This window comes from Thermobia domestica, chromosome 9 (genome assembly GCF_964235325.1).
Source record: "Thermobia domestica chromosome 9, izTheDome1.hap1.1, whole genome shotgun sequence".
In the NCBI taxonomy this organism is placed as follows: domain Eukaryota; kingdom Metazoa; phylum Arthropoda; class Insecta; order Zygentoma; family Lepismatidae; genus Thermobia; species Thermobia domestica.
In genome coordinates, this window is record NC_137462.1 from 68,942,061 (window position 1) to 68,960,168 (window position 18,108).

Consider the following 18,108-nt stretch of genomic DNA (forward strand, 5'->3'; position numbering starts at 1 on the left):
AATCTTCGTTGATATCGCACAAGGACCGCGATATGACATGAATGATGGTTTCTCTTATGTTGTAGTTCTTGTCGCGAAATGTTGTCATCCGTTTGGCGAAAAGATCGTCACGAAGTTCCCGAAAACGTTGTTGTGCACTGTGCCCACGAGCTATTTCAATCTTCATCCATGTACATTGTTCGTTTTTTCGAAACATATTGTTATGGAGCCTCCACTTTCCTCCTCTACTCTATTCTAGAACACTTTTCCTTTTGACTGAATAACACACAGTCGTTACCAGTGGCTACACTTTATCGCCTAACATATCCTTATTAGGTACGGAACTTGTAGTGCTGAGACAAGCCATCTGACGTGAGAGCATTGTTGCCACTACTTTTTATGCAACCTATGTATATCCAATCATGTCTCTGTGTTATTGCATATGTTGATCTACGAGATCGTATGTTAAGCTTTGAAAAAGTAGTACTATTTCTTAGACAGAAACTAGAAAATTCCTCTTATTAATTGTTTCAGCAAGTTTTCAAGGTAATGATATTTCGTATTGCCCAAAGGTGAAGAAATGCGTGATGAGAAGATATAGAGCTAATCTATGCAGAACCTCTAGGTCATTACTAGGACATCCCACATTATATCTTATAGTTATAATGTTAAAAATTATCCAACTTTAACAATTCTTTATATTCAGTTTCCCAACTTACCAAGTATTATGTTTAGTATGAAGTAGTGAAGTGCGAGGAGATAAAGTGCGTTTTCCAAATGTCCTTGTTTCTAAAGAAGAAGAAAGTTGGGAGAGTGAAGATAACCCACTTACAATGACTAAACCAATTAAGAATTTTTTTTTTTTTTTTTTGTAATTCCTTTCAATTATTTATGTATTTTTTGGCTCCTCTTAGCTAGCTCACTTAATGATGAGTATTTCTGTTTGAATAGTTTATGTATATTTATGTATATTTAATCTATTTAAGTGTTGTTGGTTATTATAATCGATATGAAACAGTAGATCTCACATGAGATTAGTGATTTTATGAGCAATAACTATTTTTATTTATTTTGTAATTTGCAAGAAAACTAACTGATTCACATGTATTGTAGATCACGTACGCCAACGCCTGAACCTCCTCCTATAACGGAGGGGAATGGTGATAGCGAGATCGAAGCCGACAATGAAGTGAGAGACACCTACAAGCTTCCATCTCCTCTCCCTCTTCCTGTGGACGAGCACGACGATGTTCATGATCTCCGTATTCCCTCTCCACTGCCACATGATCAGGATTTTAACTTGAACTTAGTAAGTAGGACAAACTTTATAAGATACATGCCAGTCAATGTGAGTCAGACACAAATATTGAAATACTGTAACCTAGTAATGAAAAAGCATCCTAAGTAGGTGAATAACTAGTTTGCTGCGGTTCATTGTTAAGGATTCTAGGCCAATTTTCCCTCTGGGTTTTAATCTTGGGTGATATGACATCTTCTTTAATAATAACAACTTACCTTCTTCCGGTTACTGTTAGATTTATGGAACCTTATTTTATTATCTAAATTGATAATATACATATATATATATATATATATATCTATATCTATCTATCTATCTATCTATCTATCTATATATATATATATATATATATATATATATATATATATATATATATATATATATATATATATATATATATTGTCTACTGAATCACCTAATTAACGGAAAAGTGGAAGAAACTTCAAACAATTGTCAAAATAGTGGATTATTACTGGAAATAGCAACATCGTGTGCTAACACACTGCTACGCCATCTTTATTACTCAGTGAAAATAGATTTATTATTAACGGAATTTCCCAGCTCAAGTAGAAACAGAGACTCTGGATATCGACGCCTAATTTGCTTTTCCAAAATAAGATGCAGATGCTCGATGATGTTTAGGTCTGAGGGTTGTTCGAGCCAGGGAAGATGACGAACCTTGGGTCAGTGGCATAGATCGGGTAATTATCAACCTGGAATATATTATTGCTGTCAGAAATCACATTTGCACCATTGAATTTGCATGGTTACTCAAGGTAGCTTCATGTGCTTCTGCTTTATTTCGCTGTTCGATGTGACAAAGATTCCTGCCGAATATTATGATATAGGTACCCGTCCTTATAGAGGTGCCACATGGTGGACAGTCGGGCGAAAATAGCACACATCGGACACTTGATGTCAAGGTAGCGATATACCTGAAAATCCGCGAAATGTCAGGGAATTCAGGGAAAAACCCAAAATTCTGCTAGCAGTCAGGGAATTTGGACTTCCAAGCATGAGATTTTTAAAAAGATTTAAAAATGAAAATTTTTAAGACTATTTCAGATGTGTTGAGTACTTTTTTTTTATTTGGCAACTTCAAAGTTAGAAACTCATTTGTACTTTCTACTAACGCTGTCTAATAAACTTATATTCTGTGTGCATTTTTCGACGCACACATAATTCCAACCATCCCTTCCCCCAATAATTTCGATTTTATTGAGTTTCCTGTCCTGCATTAAGTGGAGGTAGCTTATCACGCAAATGAAAGGCTTTTGGAATACGGTTACTTGTATTTGAACTTTCGTGTTTTCATTGTTATGTATTTTAATTTGTAAAGAGGTCTATTTCGGAAGTGCTTACGCGTTTATGAAAATTACTGTTAAAGATGCACATCAGCGTATGCATTGAGTCAATGCGCAGTGAATAGGCGAACTAATTTCTTTGGATCCTTGATCCTTAAATATGGGATACGTCTACAGATACCAAAGTGTACTTCCTACTTTATGCTTATAATGCAATATTTATTTATTGTTATCCATTTGTAGGTACGTATTTAAGCATAATCCATGAATAGTTGTACATTTGTAATGATTTATTACTGATGCTGCGCCTCATAAGTTTCTTTCTCTCGCTCTTTCTTTAATCATTCTTTGAACCAAATTTTTGTTATCCTGTACGAAATGTTCAAATTTTATAAAACATGATTTTTTTTTTGTTTGTTTTGTTTTGTTTTCGGATAAGATGTCTAAAAGTATTTTGTAACTGGAATGCAGCTTTCGAGAGGGGGAGGCACAAAAGCTGTTCCGACCTTCATGGGGACATTTCTGCTAGCACCCTTCTTCAGAAACACGTAACAAGACTAGATTTCTTTATTTAGCCAGTCTCAGTGAAATTAAAAGAAAGGAAAAGAATTCATTTGTTTCCAGTATACTGTGGAAGTAACGAAGTTTCATGATATGCAATTCCAGTTTTAAGATTATCTTTATACATTTAAATAGATAAAAATCGTAAATGGAATCTCCAGTAGTTCATATGTTGCTGCTCTATGCCTTGTTTTTGCGGCGAAAATTTTTGGGTTGTGAAAGTAGGGAAGTAAACAGGTTGATTATTACATGTTCCATTAAATGAAGGAAACTCGATCATCTTTCGCATGTTAGTCGGGTCTGAAATATTTTCGCGCCTTGATACTAACTTAAACGCAAATTTGGTGGCGTAGTTAAGAGACGGTTCACGTTCACTTCTGGCACCAAACTTCCTGTGTTCAGTATCGGTTTTGTGATTTAAAAAAATAAAAAATAAAAAAAAAAATAAAAAAAACGCTGAGTAGGCGAGTTTTCTCGGGGTTCTCCCGTTTCCTTTCCTATTCGTTTTCCTTTCGTTCTTACATCATTAACTCAGTAATTATCATCTCATTTGTGAAATGTTAAACTAATGATTTAAATGTTCACCAACGAGTTTTCGTTTGCCAATAACCGTAAGGCGTCTTCGGAAATTGTGAAAGTACGACTTTGCAATGAATGACTTCTTTCATCCGTGTAAATAATGTTCCACGATACGACTTTATTTTCTGAGGAATAAGCAGGTCTCTGCTCCCTTTCTGGCGTGGGAAATTAGGTTAGATTCGCAGTAGTGTTCGTTGCTGAAAAACAGACTTTTGAATGATAGGAAACACCCACATCTACGAACCTAATAGTTAATACGAAGTAATAAAGACTATATTATAAGAAATTCCAAATAAATAATAACCTGAGAATAATTGTATACGCTATATTATTGTGGATTAAGCGCGGATCGTGTTTGTTTTGTTGTTTACATGTGTTAGTTGAGAATTTTCATTTTTTATCTTAAAAATTTAACAATATTTAAACGCTTACACAAAATATAAAAAGTGACGGTGTTCCAGAAAGGAAAAGAAGTAGCAGATACAAGTTGATTTAGTGCAGTCAGCCAAGGCGGCTTACATGACAAAAGAAAAATATCTTATACAATCGTCAACAACAGCCTTTTAAATGCAACAGCATATTGCTGTGTAGAAAGGCGATCGAGAAGCGGGTGCAGTGAGGGTGCATAATAAGTTTTCGCTTGTTCTCCTATTTCCCTCTGGTATTATCACTGATTCTTAACTTTTACATAATTCAGAGCATCGCAAATGTATAAGGGCATGGAAACTGAAAGAGCACTGCGAACGCAACATGTCATAAAACCTCTACTAGGGGAGCTTCATAAGAGTAGACGGAAAACAAAGGTAACATATGTAATAAAGTTAGTTAAAATGATATATGATAGGAAGTTCAATAGTGAATTAGTTCAGGAATGTAAAAACACTGAGGATATATTCTAGAATTAAAGAAAAGAAAGAAAGATAAGGGAGAAATTAAACTAGTGGACTGTTTGTAAAATATAAAGGTAACCTCGGTATGTCACCTAAGACGTACCTGGAAGATCAAACATAATCCGCATCAGCATCGACGACGTTCTGCCAACGTTCTAAAAGGCCATGGATTCCATCGCGATAAAACTTGGTGGGCCGTGAACCGAAGAAGGTGTCAAATGCATTTTGCACCTCTACTAGGGATTTGAATTGGCGTCCTCTAAGGTGATTCTCCAAGGAATGGAACAGGTGATAATCGAACGTTGCAATGTCCGGGGAGTATGGCGGGTGCAATAGTGTTTCCCGTCCAAGAAGTAGAATGGTGTCCAGGGTCACCCTAGCCACGTGGAGCTTAGCGTTGTCCTGCAACAGGAGGACCCCTTTGTGATATAGAAGTTTTTCTTGAATATAGCTCGACTGCTGACAGTACACAGTTGCATTGATGTTGTGACCAGCTGGTAGCAATTCCTGATGCACGGTGTCGCGAGCAGTTCACCAAACACACAGGAGGATCTTCTTCTGGTGCAGTGCTGGTTTCGGCTGTTTTGGAATCGGTTCATGGGATGCTAACCAATGATGACGGCGCCGTGGAGCTTCGTACAGGACCCACTTCTCATCACATGTCAACGCCCTGTCCAGAAATGGCTCCTTACTCAGACGAGACAGCAAAGAAACACAGGTGTCTGCTCGCGTTGTCTTCTGCCCCGGAGTCAAATCATGTGGGACTCATCGAACCAACTTGTAGTGCTTCCTTAGTTGATGGAGGTGCTGCCGAATGGTTTCTCCACTCACACTGAATTGTAGTCCAAGTTCCTCAAATGTCTGGTTACTGTTCGCCTCAATTGCTGCCTGAAGATCTTCATTTTGTACATGTGTTGGGCCACGTGGTGCGTCTTCGAGTGTTTCGTCACCGTCCTTAAACATGTTGAACCACCGCTGCACTGTCCGAGTAGTCACGACACCCTCACCAAAGGCCTGGCATATCTTCCGCCCCGCTGCAGCGGCGTTTGACTCCAGTTTGAATTCATACAGCATACACGCCCTTATGACTCTCTGTGAAGGCCCCATATTCACTCTGTCCTTACGCAAGTTCACGGTGTAACTGAACTGCCACAACCAGGTAGTATGTTGGATTTACCCACACCAACAACTGAACTTCGCCTTACCTCCATTCGCATTCAACTTACAGTGTGAGGCCAATTGAACACAGACCTCCACAAAAAGCGACAGAACTTTCTTGGTTGCCTTTGTACAAGGCATTTTTAATAATTATACTTACTAAAGCTGCACTCTTCCACTCAATATACACATTTCAGTATTTTCCATAAACGATAAGTCATATACTCAAAGAATATGTCTCTCGGAGGAACATTTCCTCCTCCGAGGCTTTATTATGCACTGAGACAAACTAGATCAATTAAACATTAATATCTTCTTTCTATGAATTCTAACAATGTTCTAACTTGAACAATGTAGTACGTTTTTTATTAATTGATGTATTGTATTTAATTCTAGTTAATTTTCCTAAGCCAACTTTTGATAAAATACCCCAGGAATTGTTCAGTTTCTTTAGGGTTACCCTTGCTCCGCCCCTATGACGCATCGAATTGTGTAGTAATAATAATAAATCTTCTCTTTTACTCGACTTCGATCCGACATTTTCTCCTCAAATTATGGCTATTTTTTCATTTTCCCGACAAATTTTCGGCTGGTCATAGCACCGAAAGGAAGCATTTGTGCACCCAGGTTGGTTTATACCTTTTGTCTTATCTTGGTGTCAGGAATCACTTCCCAAACGTTATTTTTGATACACCTTGTTTACAGTCTCTTTGAAAATACCAATTACAGAATTACATCAGAGATTGTGGTAGGCCTCAAAAATTATCAACCACTGTCATAATCCTACAACTCTCAAAGGATACGATTCTCGAGTTATGTTTACTTTTTACTAATTTTGAATACCTGCTATTTGATATATATTTTTGTATTTGAGCTTTTTCAGTAGGCTTTGCATATAAAGTGAAAGCAATAAAAAAAAAATGTTATATTTCAGGATGTGAAACCACCGTTATCAAAAGAAGCTTTACTACAGAGCCACTTAGCTCGATGGACAGAAGTACGAAAACGCTGGCATACTTCTGCTCATCTAAATGAAGCTAGATACACAGAGAGTGGGCGTATACTCAAGAGTATGTTTAACAAGTAAGTACAGTTACTTTGATTTTCACTTTTTCAATCATAATTGTATGTTAATTAAGTCTGTGGCAATAGTGGAATAATATAGAAAATATTTCCGTATCAAATAGGTGTAATAATGCTGATTATGAATGTAAATTGTTACTTGTCAAGATGCTAGTAAAATGTTCTAAGATCTGTATTCTAAGTACTATATTCAAATGTTAAATTACTACTGCTGTCTTGAAAAAGAAAGTTGCAAAATAAAGAGTGTAGAGAATAGAAATAAAAGATATTTTTCCAGTCGGAGACCTACTATAATTATAACTGGAGCTGTTGTATATATATATATATATATATATATATATATATATATATATATATATATATATATATATATATATATATATATATATATATAGGTATAGTTTGACTATACCTCTTGACTAAGACTATATCTCTTGGTGAGATTTCAGTTTCTGCTACTCTCTACTTATTGATGCTTTATAATTATTTATTTGAATTACATGTGACACATATATTTATATGTGACTTTTCGTAAATAAAACATTAAAATACTGCTTTAAAATATAGAAGTTTCAAAAGTAATTAATTGTCAAGATAACTATAAATTATTTGAAATTGAATATGGATTTATTTTTTTAAGTATTCATCAGCTTGGCTTTAATACTACAACTGTAAAAGTATCAAAGATAAAGTGTTAAACTTACCAAATAATTTCTGATTCTGTCTATCCCAGTCATTGCATTGGTTTGGACTTCCTTTCTTGCTGTTTTCCCCACGTTTCTCCGAGGTTGATAGTATATTAGTTATTTATTGTAAAGTATCACAACATTCCAGTATTTAACGATTTTTTGTAAACATCCTAAAAGACACTGATGTACTCAAATGAATATATACTATTTTCATTTGTAATAATAAGTCACGTTGTGAAAACTGATCAGGACAAATGAAAAATTGGACAGGGAAAAAGAGAAAAAACGAAACAAACACCTTTTAAATGCTGCACCAGAAGCAGAATATGTAATTCAATGAATTTTACTGTTTTAATTCAGGTTCTCTTTGTTCTTGAGTTCTCCCTCCCATACCTTAATGCAGTCATGCAACGAATCAATCAGTTTAAATAATATAGGAGAAGGAATTTGACTTCTCAAAGAAATCTTCAGATATTTCTTCTTTCTGGAGGAAGAAAGAGTCAAGATTGTAGAGTAGGAGTTAGGGGTCAACAGCGGTCACAGCTATTTTGCGTAGGCGAGACAAGACAAAAGTAGATCATCCGTTCACATTTTAAAAACTTTTGGCGATTCGTTTTGTTCAACTCGCAACGAAAACTGCTCTTATCAGTGTTATCCACGTACAGACATAATCTTCTTGCCCTCCCCATTGTCTAGTGGCTAGCGCAGAGGCCTTTTGCGGTGAACACATTGCGGTGGTTCATATTAAACTGCAGGTCTACGTCTCGTATAGCCTCGGTGCTGAAGAGGGACGCTAAACTTCAACAAATAAACAGTTCTTGTTATTAATATTTTAACACTGACGAATGGGAGTTTCTGGACAAATTTTAAGAGATTCAAGAATTCCTAAATATCATATCTCTATTTGCCATATTGAATGGATACAAGTTTGTTGTACTTGCAATTTTATATACAAATAAAATTTGACTAAAGTAAACGCCTATTAATTTATGCTACAGTTTCGGCAACATATCATTGCCTTCATCAGACACACATTGTCATCCTTTTTATAGGCGAGTGGTGACCCATGCGTAAGGTATTGTAGCTGAGGTGACAAAACGAAAAATGAATGACCCCTGTTTTTCATTTTATAACTGATACCGCTAACGGGAGAAAGTAAGTTTTTCTGTATCGTTACCCAGTATTAATGCATATCCGGATCCTGTGCTCTAATAAATAGATTCATGTACAGGGTGTTTCAAAACAACATTGATAACGTTTGGACGGTGATTCCTGACACTAAGATAAGACAAAAAGTATAGACCAACCTGGATGCAGAAATCCGTCATTTCGGAGTTAAAGGCTGCCGGAAACATGGAAAAATGAACTTTAAAGGTCCATAACTCCAATATTATGGGATTTACGTAGTCGGGTCAAGGCTTCAGTTGGGAACTAATATGTGCACTATCCAAAAACACATGTTTCAGAATCCTGCGGTACTCACGCAACAATTCTTATATAGGAAGTTTGGCTACGGGCATATAATTTGAAGAACTCACCAACTACCTCTATAAAAATTCGTGCGAAAATAACGCAGCATTCTGAAACATGGATATTTGGGTAGGGCACATACAAGTTTCTAAGTGAAGTCTTGATCCGACTACAGGGCTCACAGTGGTCTGGTCTCTTGTAAATAGTTAAAAGTGACCAAAAACACACGAAAAAGTGACCAAAATCACATCATGACCCTTTTTTCCTTTATCAATTTCACCATCACCTCTCTCTTTGTTGTTTTGTTTCATCTTTTCTTCTTCTTTTTGAGCTTCCTCCTTTCTTAAGTTTTCTAAGTATGCTTTGCAGTTACGGTAAGCAGGCTTAGCAGATGTAAGAAGCTTCTGAGTAAGTGGAATCAGTTCTGGCCTATTTCCGAATTTCTTCAACCCAAACATTATATTTAACTTAGCAATGAGAGTTCTCAAAGCCATGAAACATTCAAATTCATCACCTACTATTAAAAAGAACATACAAGAAGCATAACACAAGATGAATATGATGAACCACACACAACGTTGAGCGGAGCGTTAACTATTACGAGAGAAAACTAAAAGACTATTATGATAGAAGAAAGAATAGACACAGAAGGGTTCTCAACTCCACCATGAGAGAGCTTAAGCATCCAACCACCATCCACTGTGCTTTAGAAAGAATAAAAGCTGAAGTGAGAATAAAGCTGACTGTTTCACATGTGGCAGCAAGTACTGAAGCTTTCAGAAAAGTAATGAGTAACAAGTTTCTGCCTTTTCCATTTATTTTTATATTTTTCTTAGAAAACTGCCAATGTAAAACATAAATCACACGAAAAAGTCACTTTATCTCCCAAAAAAGTAACTTTTAGTGACCAACTTGAAAAAAAGTAACTTTTAGTTTTAAAAAAAAGTGACTCGCTATGAGGCCTGCGACTACGATAGGTCCCATAGTATTGTAGCTGTAACCCTTTATTTTTTTTATTTTTTATTTATTTATTTTTTTTTCGTTTCGGCAGCCTATAACTCTGAAATGGATTTCTGCACCCAAGTTGATCTATACTTTTTGCCTTATCTTGGTGTCAGGAATCACTTCCCAAACGTTGTCGATATTGTTTTGAAACACTGTATACAGCCAAGTCCGAAGAATTAAATGGAAAATTTGTCATCATTGGTAGGTTGTAGAGCGATTTATTGATACATGTCTCTTCATCAAGTTGCTAAAAATTTTATGGATTTAGAACCAACTTGGACCAAAGTTTGTTATAGTAACAATTTGGTATAGTTATCGTGGTGAAGTTTGTAGAAAAATAGGCAAAGCAAGTAAAACCAAATTTTAAGGAGGAACTAAGTTAAGGCAACACGTGTTTGGTTGATACACTATGAACCTTGTAAACATAATCCAGTACAAATTTTCATAACTAAACCAAGTTTTAGTAGCTGAGTTGTTTCTGATGCATCATTCATATTTTCTAGAAATATGATGCCTTCACAATGGTAGCACCTGATTAAAATGAGTGTTATGAAGTATTACCTGTTTACTGACAAGTAAACCTTACGTTTGGGTGAATCGAGTTGCTGACTGAGACACATATGAGAAAGTAGTACTAAATGTGGTCAGTATTTCAGTGAAGTTTTAGGTGCGAAGCTCCAGGGGTTTAGGAGATACAGCTACCAGAACATCACATGGAAGTACAGAATAGTCTTCATACAGTTGGAGGTAAAAGCTCTGTAAGACCTCTTGTAACGACAAAAGGTGCATAACAAATATATGGGTACATATTAGGACTAGGGGGAAGTCATATAGTAAGGGTATACCTGACGGCGGCCATCTTGAAATCCGCCATTTTGAATTAAGGTTAAGTTTTTAAAATAGGAATAGGGTCATGTGATACATGATTTAAGACTCAAATTTAATCAGAAGAACAATGGTAACGTTAATTTTGATTTACGCGCAATTGGTAAAAAGTTACAGGGAAATTAAATATTGTTGCTGCATATGTATTAGTCCTTTACCCCACCTTGTAAATTTTGTTTTAATGATAATAATTAAATAAAAAGCAGGTGGATAAATATTAGGTCTATGGTAAGAGTTGCCTTGTTGACGGCTTTGTTAAATCCGTCATTTTGAATCAGACAAAAGTTTTAAACAAAACGCATAACAGTGACACCTTATTAATAGCAAATTTTACCATAAATCCAACGGTATAACCATTTTTGCTTTATCATTAACCAGCATTTGTTATCGCATAAACAAGTTGCTAATTTAAATAAAAATGACCAAAGTGGAACTGAGTCATAATTGAACTTGGGTCTTTGGTGTTTTCCAGAAAAGTCCTCAATTAGTACAATCAATATGTAATTCAGAAAAGAGTGCATGACTTGCACAAATGCTCTGCTCACAGTGAGCACACCTGACACAGGCAATCGAGTTACACTTGACACATTTGTCGTTAACAATTCCGTCAAAGCAGTAGTCGTAAGAAGCGATCCATTTAACTTTGTGCTGGTTAATGATAAAGCAAAAATTGTTAAAAATGGTTATGGTAAAACTTGCTATTAATAAGGTCTCACTGTTATGCGTTTTGTTTAAAACTTTTGTCTGATTCAAAATGGCGGATTTGAACATGGCCGCCATCAATGCAACTCTTACCATAGACCTAATATTTATCCACCTGCTTTTTATTTAATTATTATCATTAAAACAAAATTTACAAGGTGGGGTAAAGAACTAATACATATGCTGCAACAATATTTAATTTCCCTGTAACTTTTTACCAATTGCGCGTAAATCAAAATTAACGTCACCATTGTTCTTCTGATTAAATTTGAGTCTTAAATCATGTATCACATGACCCTATTCCTATTTTAAAAACTTAAGCTTGATTCAAAATGGCGGATTTCAAGATGGCCGCCGTCAGATATACCCTTACTATATGACTTCCCCCTAGTCCTAATATGTACCCATATATTTGTTATGCACCTTTTGTCGTTACAAGAGGTCTTACAGAGCTTTTACCTCCAACTGTATGAAGACTATTCTGTACTTCCATGTGATGTTCTGGTAGCTGTATCTCCTAAACCCCTGGAGCTTCGCACCTAAAACTTCACTGAAATACTAATCACATTTAGTACTACTGTTTCATGTGTGTCTCAGTCAGCAACTCGATTCACCCAAACGTAAGGTTTACTTGTGAGATGCTTGTAATCGTCTGTTTGTGATTTTTAGTTACGATGCTACAAAGTTTATTATCGTGGTTTAGACCTTAAACAAGAATTAAAAAAAAAAAAAAAAAATGAATTTGGGAGGAAATTGCCTCTTTCTTAAGGAAACCGAAGCATCACATATACAGTTAGGTGATTGGCACACTACGATCATGTAAACGTGACCAGTGCCATTTTTGTAATCGCTTCAAGTTTGAACCTCTACGTATTATGTTTTTTACGCACTTATTTGTGTCCTCTGAATTATTTTGTATATGAAGAAAACCACGTCCTTCACTCTGCCCACAAGATTTCAGTACGTATATACAGGGTGGTCAAAAATAGAAACAACCTAATAAGTGGTAAACGCTGCAAAATGTAACTAACAATGTAGATGGGGAATAGGGATGAGGTAATATTTGAGGACATATCACCCCGACATCTGCCATCTTGAATTTTACGTGATTATCTTAAATGGAAACCATAACATGTGGTATGTCATTTTAATAGCAGATTTTCGTAGAAATTGAATTTGAATGGCACTCTTATTTTTCCTCTTGGCCTATCCACTACGAAGTTATGACTCTTTCTTTGTTGAGTCCCCAACAAAAGAGGTCAGTCATACGGCAGAAATCACTCACTGTTATTAGGTTGTGTTCTCCATTCCAGTCGATTGTGAGGTGCAAATCTTGCGGGAAGTGTTGATAATTATCCCTAATTTTCACCGCATATAACCAGACCAATTCTCTCTCACCAATTCAAGGATTAGGAAGCTCCTGATCAAGGTATCACGGATCCAAGTACCGTCTTGGGGTGGGGCGCCATTGTGCTGGAAAAACTTAGGAAGTGGCCCATCCTCCGACAGCAGTGATGATAAAATGTCATCATCTAACATGCGCCGATCATCTGTCGCCATTAGGGTTCCGTCGATAAAAAATTGATCCACAACGCATCTCCCTCACACGACACACACTAGCAAAGGCGGTTAAATAAATATTAGAGGAACTAGTACACTGTCTATCTAAATAACCATGTTTCAGAGTTGGGACATATCGGTGCCATTGATTTTATGGAGGGAGCTGTGGAATAGGCTCCGCTCTTTCACCTCTCTCTCTCAAATCATATGCGCCGATACGCCCCAACTCTGAAACGGTTATTTAGATAGACAGTGTACTAGTTCCTCTAATATTTCTTTAACCGCCTTTGCTATCTCTCATAGTTTTTGAGATAGGCAGCCTCAAAGTTACAATTTTCTCGATTTCGGCATCTCGTAACTGAAACAACGCGGTTTTCTCTCTATATTCGTATGGACTTTTTTTTTATTGTTTAGGTGTGAGGATTTTACCAGTGGATTTTGTCCACACTAATAAATGAACATCCTGTATATAAGTGAAAAGTGCAAATGTTATGTATTGTACGATGACACTCCTAATGTTTTGATGACATCATCATCATCCCAGAGACAGTAAGATGGTTTGAGACGGATTCTGAACACTGGGGTCACTACTCACCCACTTGCGCAATTCAAAGTCTCTATTTTCTGCGACTGTACCTATTACAGAGTCAGGTCTAGTAAGAACTTTTATCTACGTAGAAGTCGTGAAGTAAAACTGGTGAAACTAACGGGAAGGTGTTTCCATGTTTAACGGCAAGTTGCAGCAGATGCTTAGTTACCAAGAATGGCGCGTATCCAGTTCCATATGTGACTGTTAACAATCTGTAGTTTTGATTGGGCTGTTTCGGATCTGATCTCGACACGAAATATTGAAAATTTACGTCTTCTAGAGTCAAATGTATTTTTCTAAACACCTTTGCGTCTGTATAGCACCATTAGATGAGTTCGAAAAACGGAACACGATATGATCCTTTTGTAATCTTGGACCGACCATAAGAATTTCATTCAGTGGCACATCTGTCGTTTTAGCCCTAGCAGTTACCACCTTGCCCTTTTGTAGTTGTACTGTGCTCCTTTAGAAGAGCATGATGATGTAGAAAGCTAATGTTAGTTGGGACATACAGTTTTCACTTAGTGATAAATCTGAATCAGTTTCCTTTTTCACAAATCTGTAATATTGTTGCTGATATTGTGGTCACTGCATAAATTTCCTTGTTGACGGAGTCATTCTGTTGTATTGTCACGAGAATATCCAAATTCAGGATGACTGGTTTTAAATTATAGGATAAGTTCATATCGACCATTGACTCTTCGAAGTGTTGATCCAAAATAATTCGCTGTATGTTTGGTTGTTTTTTAAACAACCAAAGCTTCTTATAAGGATTGGTTAAATAATAAACGGGACACAGTAATTTAAAAAATTGCATTAAATACTGACAATAAAAATACCATAAAAAAAATCTTGCCTCGCCGTTTCGCAGCGAGCTACACCATTATTTGACGCGTATATTGTAGCAATGCTCAGGACAAAATGTGATTGCACTGCCCATCTTCTGTGGTAAGCCCATTCCATTTTCTTAATAGTTCTATTTTTTTACGAAAAAAAAGAAAGAAAAAAACCTCCGTAAACAAGGGTTTAAAGGGGGAGGCAAGTTTCAAAGCGTAAACTTTGTTCAGTAATCAAAAGTTAAAGTAAGGGAGATAATTGGCAGTATTACTGAGTGTGTCTGCACATTATCGTAAGTCTGCTAGTTTACAGTAATTTCTATATCTACACTTCATACACTACAGAGGTTCAATCTGGGTATTTTCTGTTACATGGTACAATCCGCGGCAAAAAACCTGCAACATGAGAATGTAAGTTTATTGCGATACTACGCCTAACAGCACAGGGAATCAACATAACGTCTAAGTGGCACGAATCACGCCAGGAAAAACCTCGGCGTCCTTCCGTGAACACTTATTTTGGAGCAAAAGACTTCGTTATTTCACAATAAACTTACATGATTATGTTGCAGGTTTTTTGCCGCTGATTGTACAATCCAACGGATAGTTGAATTCTTCACATACACTCGACCAATCCTTAGTATAAGAGATGCAAGCGCTGCAACACTTTTCGCAGGCACGTAACCAGAATTTCATAATGAGGGAGTCCGTGACATGAAATACTGTGGTTATCACACTAGGGCCTCGATCATTCTAAACTATTTTACTGGTAACATATATTAGTCCGTTTAACCAGGATTTCGTAATAAAGGGGAAGGGGGCGTGACATGGTTATCACACCAGAAGCTCGATCAATCTAAACTATTTTACTGGCAACATATATTGGTTTGTTAGGACAATAAAATGAGGATGTGCTAGTATTTTTATAACAAACTATGAAGAAATCTCAAGTAAAAGAATATAAAAAAAACATTAAAAAGATTTTACAATATCTGCGTTTCCTTCCTCTGTTCATTCAAATATAACAATTTTCCTGTCGTTATGACCTTAATTATTATAAAAAGTACATATCCAATAATGTCTTGTGAAATATTTTACAATATCTATTCTCCTTTCTCTGTTAAATCAAATGTTAACAGAACTTTCTTTCCATATAACTTTTTGTTTTTATTATCCCATCAACTACTGTTTATTTCAAATGACAAAGTAAAGGAGCAGTAGAAAACTATTTCTGAAATGACATGTTTGATACTGCAGAGAAGCAATAACGAAAAATTATAATAAAAAAAAAAATGTCTACACTATTACAGAACGGCACTATGTTTTCGAAAGCTTCCTGACTAGTAGCAGAAATTCTGAGAATTTCGTAACTTTTCTAGAAATTTCAAATTCTCTGACTGTTCCAGGATATTCCGCTCATTCGCAACCATGTATTGCAAGTAATTCCGTTAATATGTTCCTCGTAAGGCTGGAGTGAAGAGGAAACCATGAGAAGGGCATATGCCGACAACGCTGTGCTCAAGTTTGCGTATCATTGGTTACTGCTTATTTAACTTGTCATTTGGAACAGACAGAGAAAAACACACTTCTTATAAGAAAGAGTAACCAAACGCTTGCCGTAGCTTTTTAAAGACTGATTCTTCTTTTTCTCGTTTCTTTTTTTTTATCCTTCCTTTTGTGCCTGCGTTTGTCTAAGCCAGATAAACTTGTGGCTATTGGTGAGATATTAGGTATTTTTACATACGTATCTGCACAGAAAGAAATCACACGGAGTAATGTTATTAGGCGCCTCGCAAACTCCACTACAGAAAAAGCTTTTCCTTACAATTTTGAACATTCGCATTGTCATTCAGCTGGGTGAGAGAATATCTTTTAAATCTCTAGTTAAGATTTCCACAGTTTCTTTCATCACGTGTGAGCTGTAAACCTTGGGATCGCTTCCGTAACCGTGAACTGTTTGTAGTTCCTATATTTTTTCATGTACATGTCGTATTTTTTAAGTTGTGCTTGAGCTGTGTATCTAAAAATATATCGCAATCTAATTTTAATAACGGATCGGGGTAATTCTTGAAGTTCTGATTGTTGAATTCATTACAGTACTGTGTAGCTTTATGTGATTATTTAAGTCTTCTGTTAATTGATTTTCTATGCATATTTATATATGATCTGTAATTGTCATTTTATTTTGTTGCAGGGCTCAGAAGCAATTTCATTGAAGGTCGGCCGTCTGAAAATAAAATCGTCATAGGTATAATATTGTATTATGTTGAATTCACAATGTATTTTGTTAAAGTCGGGTATGTGGTAAGAGTTATGTTGTATATAATATAAAGAAAACCACCTTCAGTATAAAATAACAGTGGAATTCAATGGTTGATGTGCAATTTTCGTGACGTAGAAATGTAAAAGAACGTTTTACGAGATAATAGCGATAGATTGACTAGATTTGGCATGTGATGACAACGTTTAAGAAATTGAGTTAAGCTTCATATATTATATGAATTCTTTATTTATGTTGGGAGTGTAATTCTTTTCTTACGAGGAGATTGCAGTAAGCTTAAAGCAAAATATCGGATAAAAAGAGAGTAATATCAACATTTGGAGTTCATAAAAATCTTCTTCCGTGATGTAGTAGTTGACGAGGCAGCCAAAAAGCCAAAATATGCAGTGATGCAAATAGCGTAGAAGTTGTGACTAGTTCGTTTTATAATGGGTTGGAATTCGAACAAGTGATGAAGTAAGTTATTCGAATAATTTTAAAATACTACTTTTTAAGTACAGTATTAGATTGTTCAAATGTTCATATTGATATTGTGAAAATTAAAAATAACTATCATGTCCTCGTATAGAAGCGTATATTTCAGACGATTGCGTCTTGTATTAAAACTAACTTACTACTTCTTCCTTTTTATACGACAAATTTAATTCATAGGTGTGATACGTTATATTAGAATAAGCAATTTCATCCCTCATTCCAATGAAATACCTTCTTATGCAACAGTAAAAAAGCTATTAATATCAAATTATTCAAATGATTTTATATGTATCACTGCGCACTAAATAACACGAGAAACCTTGCCAACTGTTTGGAAGCGGGAGATCAAGCTTTGCGTACATGCTAGTCCTGTAGCCTGACTTTCATGTGTTATTCCTACTAATTATTCAGGTACGGCGAATTAATTGTTCTTTCAATATATATATATATATATATATATATATATATATATATATATATATATATATATATATATATATATATATACAAAAACCTTGACAGAATTTGCATGCAGTTCTATATTAATTTTCTAGTACTGACATTTGGATAATGTATTTGAGAGTATAGAAATGTATCTTATGTAAATGAACTTAGAACTTGCCTTTGGTAAGAAATATATATTTGACGTGAAAGGGTTGCACTTGCTGGACATATGTTTACAGCTTTTGATACTTGTTGTATTTATTAAAATATGAATTATATTATGAACTGTAATAAAAATGTCTCTTATAAAATTTCATAA

At 35.5% G+C, this 18,108-nt stretch overlaps 1 protein-coding gene across 5 annotated transcripts in view; it reads left to right on the plus strand.

Annotated features, from left to right (window-relative positions):
• mip40 (Myb-interacting protein 40) overlaps positions 1-18,100 on the plus strand; it is a 346,121-nt gene extending 328,021 nt beyond the window's left edge. For all 5 annotated transcript variants that reach the window (XM_081771262.1, XM_081771266.1, XM_081771261.1 and 2 more), the window contains 3 exons: positions 1,093-1,288; positions 6,706-6,854; positions 16,785-18,100. In XM_081771262.1, coding sequence (XP_081627388.1) covers positions 1,093-1,288; positions 6,706-6,854; positions 16,785-16,806 — 367 coding nt within the window. In that variant the 3' untranslated portion in view covers positions 16,807-18,100. The remainder of the gene's footprint in view (positions 1-1,092; positions 1,289-6,705; positions 6,855-16,784) is intronic.
• The last annotated feature ends 8 nt before the right edge of the window (positions 18,101-18,108 follow it).